The following is a 9,872-nucleotide window of genomic DNA, read 5'->3' as shown; positions in this document are numbered from 1 at the left end:
ACAAGTTGTCTTTTGACATCACATTCACGTGTGGTATGTAAGTGCAAACACACAAAAAAAAATGTAATTCCTTTTTTAATAAGTTTATTAATTTATTCACTTTACATCCCTATCATAGCCCCCTCCCTCCTTTCCTCTTGACCCCCACCCTCCCTCCTTAGCTGCCCCTCCCCCTCCACTTCCACACAGAAAAGGGGAGGCCCCCACCCTCACCAACCCATTCCAGTACATCCAGTCTCATAAAAACTGAGCACATCCTCTTCCACTGAGACCAGGCAAGGCATCCTCGACACAGAGAAATGATCAAAAAGCAGGCAACAGAGTCCATGTAAGAGACAGGTCCTGCTTCCCTTACTAGGGAACCCATAAGGTGACTAAGCTACCCATCAGCTATATATGTATAGGAGTTTAGGTCCAGTCCATGCATGGTCCTTGGTTGGTGCTTCAGTCTCTGTAAGTGCCCCTGGGCCCAGGTTAGTTGACTCTGTTGGTCTTCTTGTCCCCTCCTGGTCTTTTTATCCTTCCATCTTTCCCCTCACTCCTCTGGTAGACTCCCCTTTCTCCCCCATTCCCCACCTCTTGCTCCACCTACTGTTTCATTGTGAGCCTCAGCATCTGTTTTGATTGGCTGCTGGGTGGAGCCTCTAAGGGGACAGCTATGCTAAGCTTCTGTCTGCAAGCATAGCAGAGTATCAATAATAGTGTCAGGGGTTGACTCTCTCCTATGGGGTGGGTCTCAGTTTGGGCCAGGCATTGGTTGGAAATTCCCTCTATCTCTGCTTTATCTATATATTGCATATTTTGTCGGCAGGGTAAATTTTGGGTATAAGCTTTTGTGAGTGGGTTGGTGTTCCTCTCCCTCCACTAGAAGTCTTGCCTGGCTAGAACTGTGCATTCAACTGAACCGCATCGAACTCAACTCTCCTTCCCTAAACTGTTCTTAAGTAGCTTCTCTTTCCTCTCTGTTCTGGTGAGAGTTGGGCATATCCTATCTCTGAAGAATTCTGTCAAATCTTTCTCATATTTGTCACTTTGCCCGTCAAGAAGACTTCGATTTCAAACATAGCTGCTTCGCTCTACAAATAACCTTACCTACATTGTTTGGGATTAAAGATATGTACTTAGAGTGTGTCTTTATTTCAGCAAATCATACTGCATTCCAGCCAGATCATATAGACCTAGAAGGTTTGGGATGTGATCCCTTGCCAGAGCAGTCATGTTGCTGGATTAAAATTCCTCTACAATTCCCTGCTCTTGACTCCCTTGGGTAAACTTTATATTCTTTGCAAATCCTTACTGTGTGCAGATAGCCATGCCCTCCCTGAGTAACTCTAGCAGCGAGGTCCTAAGGGCTAAAACATCTGTAATTGTTGCTCCAGCCCCTCAAGTCAGGGAAGTGGCCAGGTCCTGCCCTCAGACTTCCCTAAGAGACATTTTCTTTGAGTTTGTCTCAGCATCAGCCCTCATAATCCCTCCAATCTCAGACCACCTTGGAGAACGCTGTATCCCTGTCCAACCTCACACCCCCACCCCAAGAAATCCTATATAAATACTGTGATCTGGCCAGGTCTCTATTGCTTCTCTTCTTGGGAAGGTGGGAGGAGGGGTTCCCTCCTGATAAATATCTTGTGTGAGGTTTGTTGTGCATTGTAACTTAGTTGCATTCCTTGGCTCCCTCATGCCAGGATACCCTATCGGGGCAGAGCTGTAATGCTTTCTCAGCAGCAGAGCTTTGAAAGCTGCTCCCTGCTGGAACAGAGTTGTAATGCTTTCACTGGGGAAACTTCCCTGCTAGAACAGAGCTCTAACACGGCTGGGGGAACTTTTCCCACCAGAGCAAAGCTATCACAGTTGCCTTGGGTAAACTTTCCTGGCGGCTCACATATTCTGTAGGGGAAGCCTTTTCCTTCAAAGCTGCAACACTCAAAGAGGCGCATGCATTCCTTCTCTCAGCACTCAGAATTTTCTTGTAGTTCTTTGTTTAGGAGTAGGACCCCATGAACTTTTCATCCCTCCACGTTAACAAGTCTGTGGATATTTCCATTATTTTATGAATATCAGGAAATAAATTACCCATTAGGCTTATATTCATGCATGAGCACTAACACAAGACTTGGTTGCTAAGGCATACGGAGGAAAATTAGCTACCCACTGGGGTTTAATTGCAGAGTCTCACTCTGAACTTAGAATTTTATTTCTGTAATGTGTCAGTTGTTTAAGTACATGCATCTCTATGACAGTATACTTTACATTTTTGAGCTGGGCTTCTGACATCTCTTTTGTTAAACATTTGGTAAACTTGCCCAATAAAGGAGACTGAAGAACCTAGGAAGCTAGAGGAAGAGAAGCAAGATTTGTTGTTTCTCATTTCCTTGCTCTTCATTTCAATGTTACCATAGCAACAAAGCCTTACCTGGTACTGGGTTTTGATTGCAGTACAAAATCCAATTTTTCTTTCTTTTTCTTTATTTTTTTTCTCCCACTCTTGCTTGATTTCATCATACTCTCACAGGGATTTTAGCAACCACCCACAAGTTCTCCTCTTAAATTTAAGACCCAGATTTTGTTCTCAGATGGTTCCCTGGAGTTGCTAAAATGCAGCACTCCTTTGGGGCACTCTCTGTTTAGAATTCTGGTTCCAAAGAGCTTTGCCTCCAAGCCCCAGGCTCTTAAAACTGCAGCATCCACAACAGCGTTGGTAATTGCTTCCAGTAGCATCAGTAGTAGTCAGCAATTTGACATTCCTATTTTGGTTGCTCACTTTTTACGCCTCTGTTTAGTAAGTTCTTTATACTAAATTCTTGGAGATTGGTACCCAGAGCAACTTTTCTTTTCCGACATGATGCTGACTGATACCTAAAGAAAAGATTTCCCCTGCTACTAGCCTATCTCCCTTTTACTAAGGCATCTTGAGGAACTAGCTGCTTCCTGTTTATTGGGTGGTTAGTCCCTGAGACGAAACTTCTCTAATAGCGGTAACAACCATTTCCAGCCCCTGTAGGTGAGAGACTGGTCAGGCCCTGCTCTACAGGAAAAAACTAAACTAAAATAATAAAATAAAAACAAAAACCTCAAAAGCTTAAGGTCTGGCCACAAAGTCCTACCAATCCTTGAACTTGCCCTCAAGATCAGGCCACAAAATCTCTTGACTCCCAGGCCACCCTGGAAAGCACCAGGTTTTTCCTGGGGATTGAGGAAGGAGGACTGGAAATTTCCAGTTTACCATCTTTACAGGATTGGGTGAACAGGAGCAAACTTGTTACAATGTGATTGGCTAACTATAACATTGAACAAGCTATCTGCAGACCTCTGGAATGTTAGGTGGGTGGGCTGCCCAGCACAGATGCTCCACCTTGAGATAAGATACCTTCCCATTCTTGTGGTTACCTCCAGGCTGTTCCTTAGGTAGAGAATTTTATGGTTTTCTTATTCCTGGAATTGGTGACCTATGGCCTATTTCTTGGACTGATGCCTTTTGGGGGAGGGGGTCATACAGGCATGAATTAAGTCAAAGAACAATCCAGGGAATAAAATACACCTGAAGAAAAGGCCCTCTGCCTTTTTTTCCTGGAGACTCTCTCATAGTTTCCCAAGCTATTGCTCACCATGTATCAATCAGATAATGTCAGAGGCAGTCCCACTTCACATTAATTATTTTTCATGGCTGAGTAATATTCCATTATGTAGATGTACCACAATTTCTGCATCCATTCTTCAGCTGAGGGGCATCTGGGCTGTTTCCAGCTTCTGGCTATTATAAATAAGGCTGATACAAACATGGTTGAGCAAATGTTCTTTATTGTGTACTTGAGCCTCTTTTGGATATATGCTTAGGAGTGGTTTGGCTGGATCTTGAGGAAGCACTATTCCTAGTTGTCTGAGGAAGTACCAGATTGATTTCCAGAGTGGTTGTACATGTTTATATTCCCACCAGCAGTGGAGGAGGGTTTCCCTTTCTCCACAGCCTCTCCAGCATATGTTGTCCCTTGAGTTTTTCATCTTGGCCATTCTGATGGGCATAAGGTGAAATCTCAGGGTTGTTTTGATTTGCATTTCCCCAATGGCTAATGATGTTGAACATTTCTTTAAGTGTTTCTCTGCCATTCTGTATTCCTCTACAGAGAATTCTCTGCTTAGCTCTGTTCCCCATTTTTTAACTGGATTACTTGGTTTGCTGCTTTTCAGCTTCTTTAGTTCTTTATATATACTGGATATTAGCCCTCTGTCAGAAAAAGTGTTGGTGGGACCCAGACTAAAATGCTCAATCCCCATCCCGAAAGGCAAAGAGGAAGAACATCAGAAGGAGAACAAAACAGGAAACAAGCTGGAAACCCACCACAGAGGGCCTCTGAAAGGCTCTGCATCTGCTTTGATAGTCTGCAGGGCAGTACTACACCCAGGCAGGTGAGCCCGTAGTGAACTGGATCTTCCTATATCAATTAACAATCAATATCAATCATAATATGCATGATTTTTGATCATAATATGCATGCAAAAACAGCTGATGAGAAGAAAAGAGGGCACGAGTTTGAAGGAAAGCAAGGTTGGGTGTAAGGAAAGGTTTGGAGAGAGGAGAGGGAATGAGAAATGTAATTAAATGACAGTATCAAAAATAAATAAAACGAAAATGCACCACAGGACAACCCAATGGAGAAAATTCTCCAATTGACATTCTTTCTTCCCAGGTGATTCCAGTTTTTATCAGTTTGACAAAAACTAAACATGTAACAGTGACTATTTTCCCTTTGTACTCCAAGTACAAGGAATTACCTGAGAAATCTCCACCTGAACTAAGCTGATAGGAAGACTTCTTCCAGGTGGATATTATTCATAGGTGTATAAATAGCTGCACAAGAGAACAAGTTGGTTACATAGTTTCAGGAGATTAAAAAGAAATCTAAAATTCAAACATGAAGATTATTAAAATGTTATCTGATTGACAAGTGAGCATAGGACTCCCTCTAACTGTGCAGCTTTGCAGAGAATCTAGCTCAGTATTTCTCTCTCTCCCCCTTTCTCTCTCTCTTGATCTTTCTCTCTCTCTCTCTCTCTCTCTCTCTGTGTGTGTGTGTGTGTGTGTGTTCAAAGTATTCTAAATCACAAAGCTTTCAACATTTACACGGGTTCTCGGGGGTTGACTCAATTACTCTATTTGTATGGCAAGAGGTTCTTGGTTTTTATTTTGTTTTGTTTTTGTTGTTGTTGTTTTGTTTTTAATCATCTAAGCCATTACCTAAACTGCTGGAGCCCACTGGCAGAGTTGAACAGTTCTTAAGTGGGGAGAAAGGATTGAAAGAAAATTTAAAAAAGCAACACACTACACATGAGATCAGTTTCAGAGGGCTGCCAGTAGAAAATGTCACCCTAGTTTATTCCACAGTTCCTTTTCATAGTCAGAGCAAAGCACCTCAATACAATGAAGGGATTCATGGAGAAGTCAAATTTGTTTACCTTGACCACTTACTTGTCTGTGTGATCCTCACAGAAACAAAAGGAAGTGAACTTGGCAAAACATCCTGCCTATTCCTGTCTCCAGGGGAAAGCCAGAGTGAAAACATGTTTTTCACTGAGAGCTCAAAAGCAGTCTGACAAACAAGCAGCTCTCCATATTAAACCTTTACTAAAATCTTCTTACAAGAAACTTTGGGTCTCAAATACACTTTAAAATAATTTGGTCTATGAAAACTATATATTGGGAGTGAAAACTGGACAAAATACATGCTCATGATGGCAAAAAGTCTAACCTAAACAGAATTTATTTAATTTTTCTTATCTCAAGCTCTCCTTTCCAAAGCAAAATGTGACCAAACTCAGCCAATTCAGTAATCGCTTACTTTCTTTGGGGGAAAACCATGCAAATGTCTTAGTTAATATAAACCTACTGTTATGCCCAGTTTGTGAGACCCACCCAAAACAACCAGGAATCAACTCCACTATAAAACACATGAGGGTTTATTCAATACAAGCTCGAGCCCTGGTTGCAGAAACCTACCTGTTGAAGAGAAGGAATGCAGTGGTGCAGTCTAAGGGAAGAAGGTTTTTAAAGGGCAAAACTGCAAGCCAGGGCAGGGGTGGGAGGGACGGGACATGTCCAAGCCTTGGCATTACATGCTTGGGTAAGGAAACTGACTTTTGAAATGATTGGTTTACTTTAGGCACCAAGACCATAAACAGTTCTGGCCTGGCCATCTGGGGGACACCTGATCATGAACAATGCCTGGAATGTGCTGATCGGCTGTTGCTGCAGAAAGGGAAATGTTTCTGGGGGGGGGAGCATTAGCTGGGGGTATTTGGGTGGATTGCCTGGAGCCAATATCTCTTAAGTGGTTCTGGTGAGGCCATCTGGGCCAGTTTCCTACCAATGGTATCTCTAGTGGGCAGGAAAAGAATGCTGTAAGTCTAGTTCCTCCCTGCAGGTGGCTAGACATGTCTCCATCAGTCTGGCCTTTGTTCAGGCTTGTGCTTTAAACTTTAATTCAGTAACCCCAAAAAACTAATTCTTAATTCTTTGGCTTTCACTACCCTCTTCCATTCTACCCTTTCCAGGGAGGATGTCTAACTCTGAGAAGATTTGCATGGAATCCATTCTCAGTATGTGTGTTTACCAGCCAGAAGCTGGTCCCTGCAAGCCTTGAGTGTGTCAGGAACACAAGTGTTGTCATGACATGGAGCTGGGATGTGTTCATATCAAAAGGACCTTCATATCAAAGAAGGTCAGAAGACAGACTTCCAGACACCCTGTTGCTACTCTACTCCCTTTGCCTAAAACACACCTAATGCATCTTATCTCAAAACTACATTACAATGAACCACTAACTAAAACAAATGACTCACGACATAATCAAAGCTTTCAGTATGGTTATCAGTGTTTTCATTTTTAGGACCCTGTGCAGACCACACAGTCTTCTCTGATGTGAGTGTTCTGTCAAAGACACATGCATATCACCTTCCTCTTAGAGAATATTAATGTGCCTTGTTGGTATAATGTTGTTTTAAAATGTATACACCTTACCTTTGTTCATTCAAATGCTGATTTCTACATACACACACACACACACACACCCATTTCAATCTGGATATTGCATTGTGATACTCATTCTAAGCATCCTGTCTCAATTCTTGTGTAAACAGGACAAAATAAAGCAACTAGACACAATGTTGAACTGGGAGGAGCCAGAGGACAGGAAAGAGGGGAGGAGCTAGAGGGCAGGAAATGAATGGGAGGAGAAAGGGTGGAGGGATCTAGGAGAGAGAGCTAGAGGAGAGATCTTGGAACCAAGTGGAGAGATGGACTGGACCTAAGATATCACTAAAAGCAAGTATAATGTGGGAAATCTAAATGTTAGGAAACTATGTGGGCTTGGAGGTTTAGAAAATCATGATCTCTTGTGTGGTGATTTGGTTATGCAGCTGTTTAGGACTAACAGCAGGATTACCAGAAGATATATCAATAGTAAAGATTAATAGTCGCCTACAAAAGTGCCTCTTCTATTACTGTCCCCCAACCCATATACAATGTATGAAACAAGAGAAAGGGAATATGGAATGAATTCATCTACTTCATTGATTATTGGCCTTATTTCAAAGATTGAAGTCAAAAATTCATTAATCAAGAGAGTGACCCAGAGCTGCGCATGGTGGCATGTATTTAATCCCAGCACTTGGGAGTCAGAAACAGGTTGATCTCCTTGAGTTTAAGGCCAGCATGGTCTACTGAATGGTCTAGGACAGCCATAGCTAGACAGAGAAACCCTGTCTCATAAAACAAATCAAATCAAAACAAAACAATAACCCAGTCACTTAAAGTGCATATACTCATTCTTCTGGGATAGGTTTTTGTTTTTTCTTTTTCATTTTTTTTAAATTAAATTTTTATTTTTTTAATATTAGTTACAGTTTATTAGCTTTGTATCCTAGCTGTGTCCCACTCCCTCATTCCCTCCCAATCCCACCCTCCCTCCCTCAGCTTCTCCCTGCCCCTTTCCAGGTCCACTGATAGGGGAGGACCTCCTCCCCTTTCATCTGACCCTGGTTTATCAGGTATCTTCGGGCCTGGCTGCAAAGTTGAACTCTGTGGACTAGCAGGGTTGCTCCTCCATCGTGGAGGGGGCGGGGAGGTCAAAGAGACGGCCATTGAGTTCATGTCAGAAATAGTCCCTGTTCCCCTTACTAGAAAACCCACTTGGATACTGAGCTACCATGGGCTACATCTGAGCAGGGCTTCGGGGATAGTTTTGGCAGAACTCTCTCTTATTCACTGTATGAGTTAATGGCTCGGAATGTAACTCAGGACTTCATCACTGATCCATAAAGCTCATTTTCCTCAGTCTTTATTGACTTTTGAACTAAGAGAAGACTACAGTAACATTAAAAAGCATTGAAGACAGACCTTCAGAAATGTCTCTTTGAATATGTCTTCAAATAGCCCTCACAGGTTTTTACCCTCCCATGTCTGTCAGTGTGAGCACAGAACTAACTTTCAGTCCTAACTTTTTTGTCTATCATGAGGCTACTTTACTATGTGAAAGCACATTAGACATCTTTGTTCAAAGGAGAAAAGATTATTGTTTTCTTATAAATTGATCATTACAACAGCAAGTGCATAATTCACCTTTATTTCCAAAAGCATATTAGTTGCTCTAATTTTTTGTCAATATTAAAAACACAGAGATAACCAATGACAGCAGTTGAAATTACAGTTAATCCATCATTTGAAGAATAAATACAGATCCTTCAAAATGTAACACAAGATGAAATTTACAATTAAATTAAAATTTCAGTAAAAGTATGCAATTTTCTTTTCTGTTCTATAATAAAAAATAAATAAATTCTCATTTTTCCCTAAATCAAGAAGGTACACTGAGAATGCTAAGATGGTACATATATTTTAAATATAATCAGAAGACAATAAAAATTCATAAACAGTGCTCATGAGTATTGTTTAAATGAAAATCCATTGATATTTTACTGCTTTCTTGGGTGAACTCATATTCACCTTCACACTTATCATTCTATATGCCAAGAAGAAAATGAAATAAAAATTTTTGATTTTCCGAGAATGTAAAGCTATTTACTCTGTTATCGGTACTGTAAGAAATTCTGCAGCAATGTTGGTAACTGGAGCTGGGAAATGAGGTGCAACCTTTGTCTTCCTATGTAGTTGCGGATACAGAGTCGGCAGAGCTGGCAAAGAGAGCTTGGGGTAGCTACAAGGAGACATGAACATATTTATTAAAAACAAAATTAATGTTTTCATGTGGTGAGATGTGTTAACTAAAAGCTTAATAACAGTAAATTAATTTGGCTAGTGATAAATGCCTTTCATTATTTATATTGCCTTTATTTAAGAGATCTTGAGATATATTTCATGAGATTCCATGACTGAGAAATGTCCTATGCATGTTTTTTAAAGCACTATAGTTCATAGTACATATAGTCCATTGAGGTGACTCTGCACTTATGATCACTTGCTGCTCCTAAGAGGACTTGAGTTTAGTTCCCAGCATCCACATAACAGCTGACAATCATCCTTAACTCCAACTCCAGAGCATCTGGTACCCTCTTTTGCCTTCTGAAGGCACCAGGAGTACAATGTATTTACATGTATGCAGGCAAAATACTCACGCACACAAAATACAAATAAATAGTAAAAGAATATTATCTTAAAGATTATAAAATTACAGTTTCACTGAAATTTTTAGAACAAATTCTCATCTTTAAAGGAGATCTAAATAAAAAGAGCTAAGATATATATCAAAAAGGCAAATTGTTAAATTACAATTATATTAAACTAAGCTTTACAAATTTTGTTTAAGAAGTCTTAAATGTAAAAATCTTTCCCAAAGAACATTCACCATGCCTTATATAATGGG

General features: G+C 40.8%; 1 protein-coding gene across 2 annotated transcripts in view; it reads right to left on the bottom strand.

Annotated features, from left to right (window-relative positions):
- Window positions 1-9,078: 9,078 nt before the first annotated feature.
- The window catches only part of Asb5 (ankyrin repeat and SOCS box containing 5), a 42,277-nt gene continuing 41,483 nt past the window's right edge, over window positions 9,079-9,872 (bottom strand). For both annotated transcript variants that reach the window (XM_055593619.1, XM_055593620.1), the window contains exon 7: window positions 9,079-9,206. In XM_055593619.1, coding sequence (XP_055449594.1) covers window positions 9,079-9,206 — 128 coding nt within the window. The remainder of the gene's footprint in view (window positions 9,207-9,872) is intronic.

The sequence above is a fragment of the Psammomys obesus genome, unplaced genomic scaffold (genome assembly GCF_907164565.1).
Source record: "Psammomys obesus unplaced genomic scaffold, mPsaObe1.curated_primary_1811, whole genome shotgun sequence".
Lineage (NCBI taxonomy): Eukaryota > Metazoa > Chordata > Mammalia > Rodentia > Muridae > Psammomys > Psammomys obesus.
The sequence above is the reverse complement of the archived record's forward strand: the minus strand, read 5'-3'. Positions and strand labels throughout refer to the sequence as shown.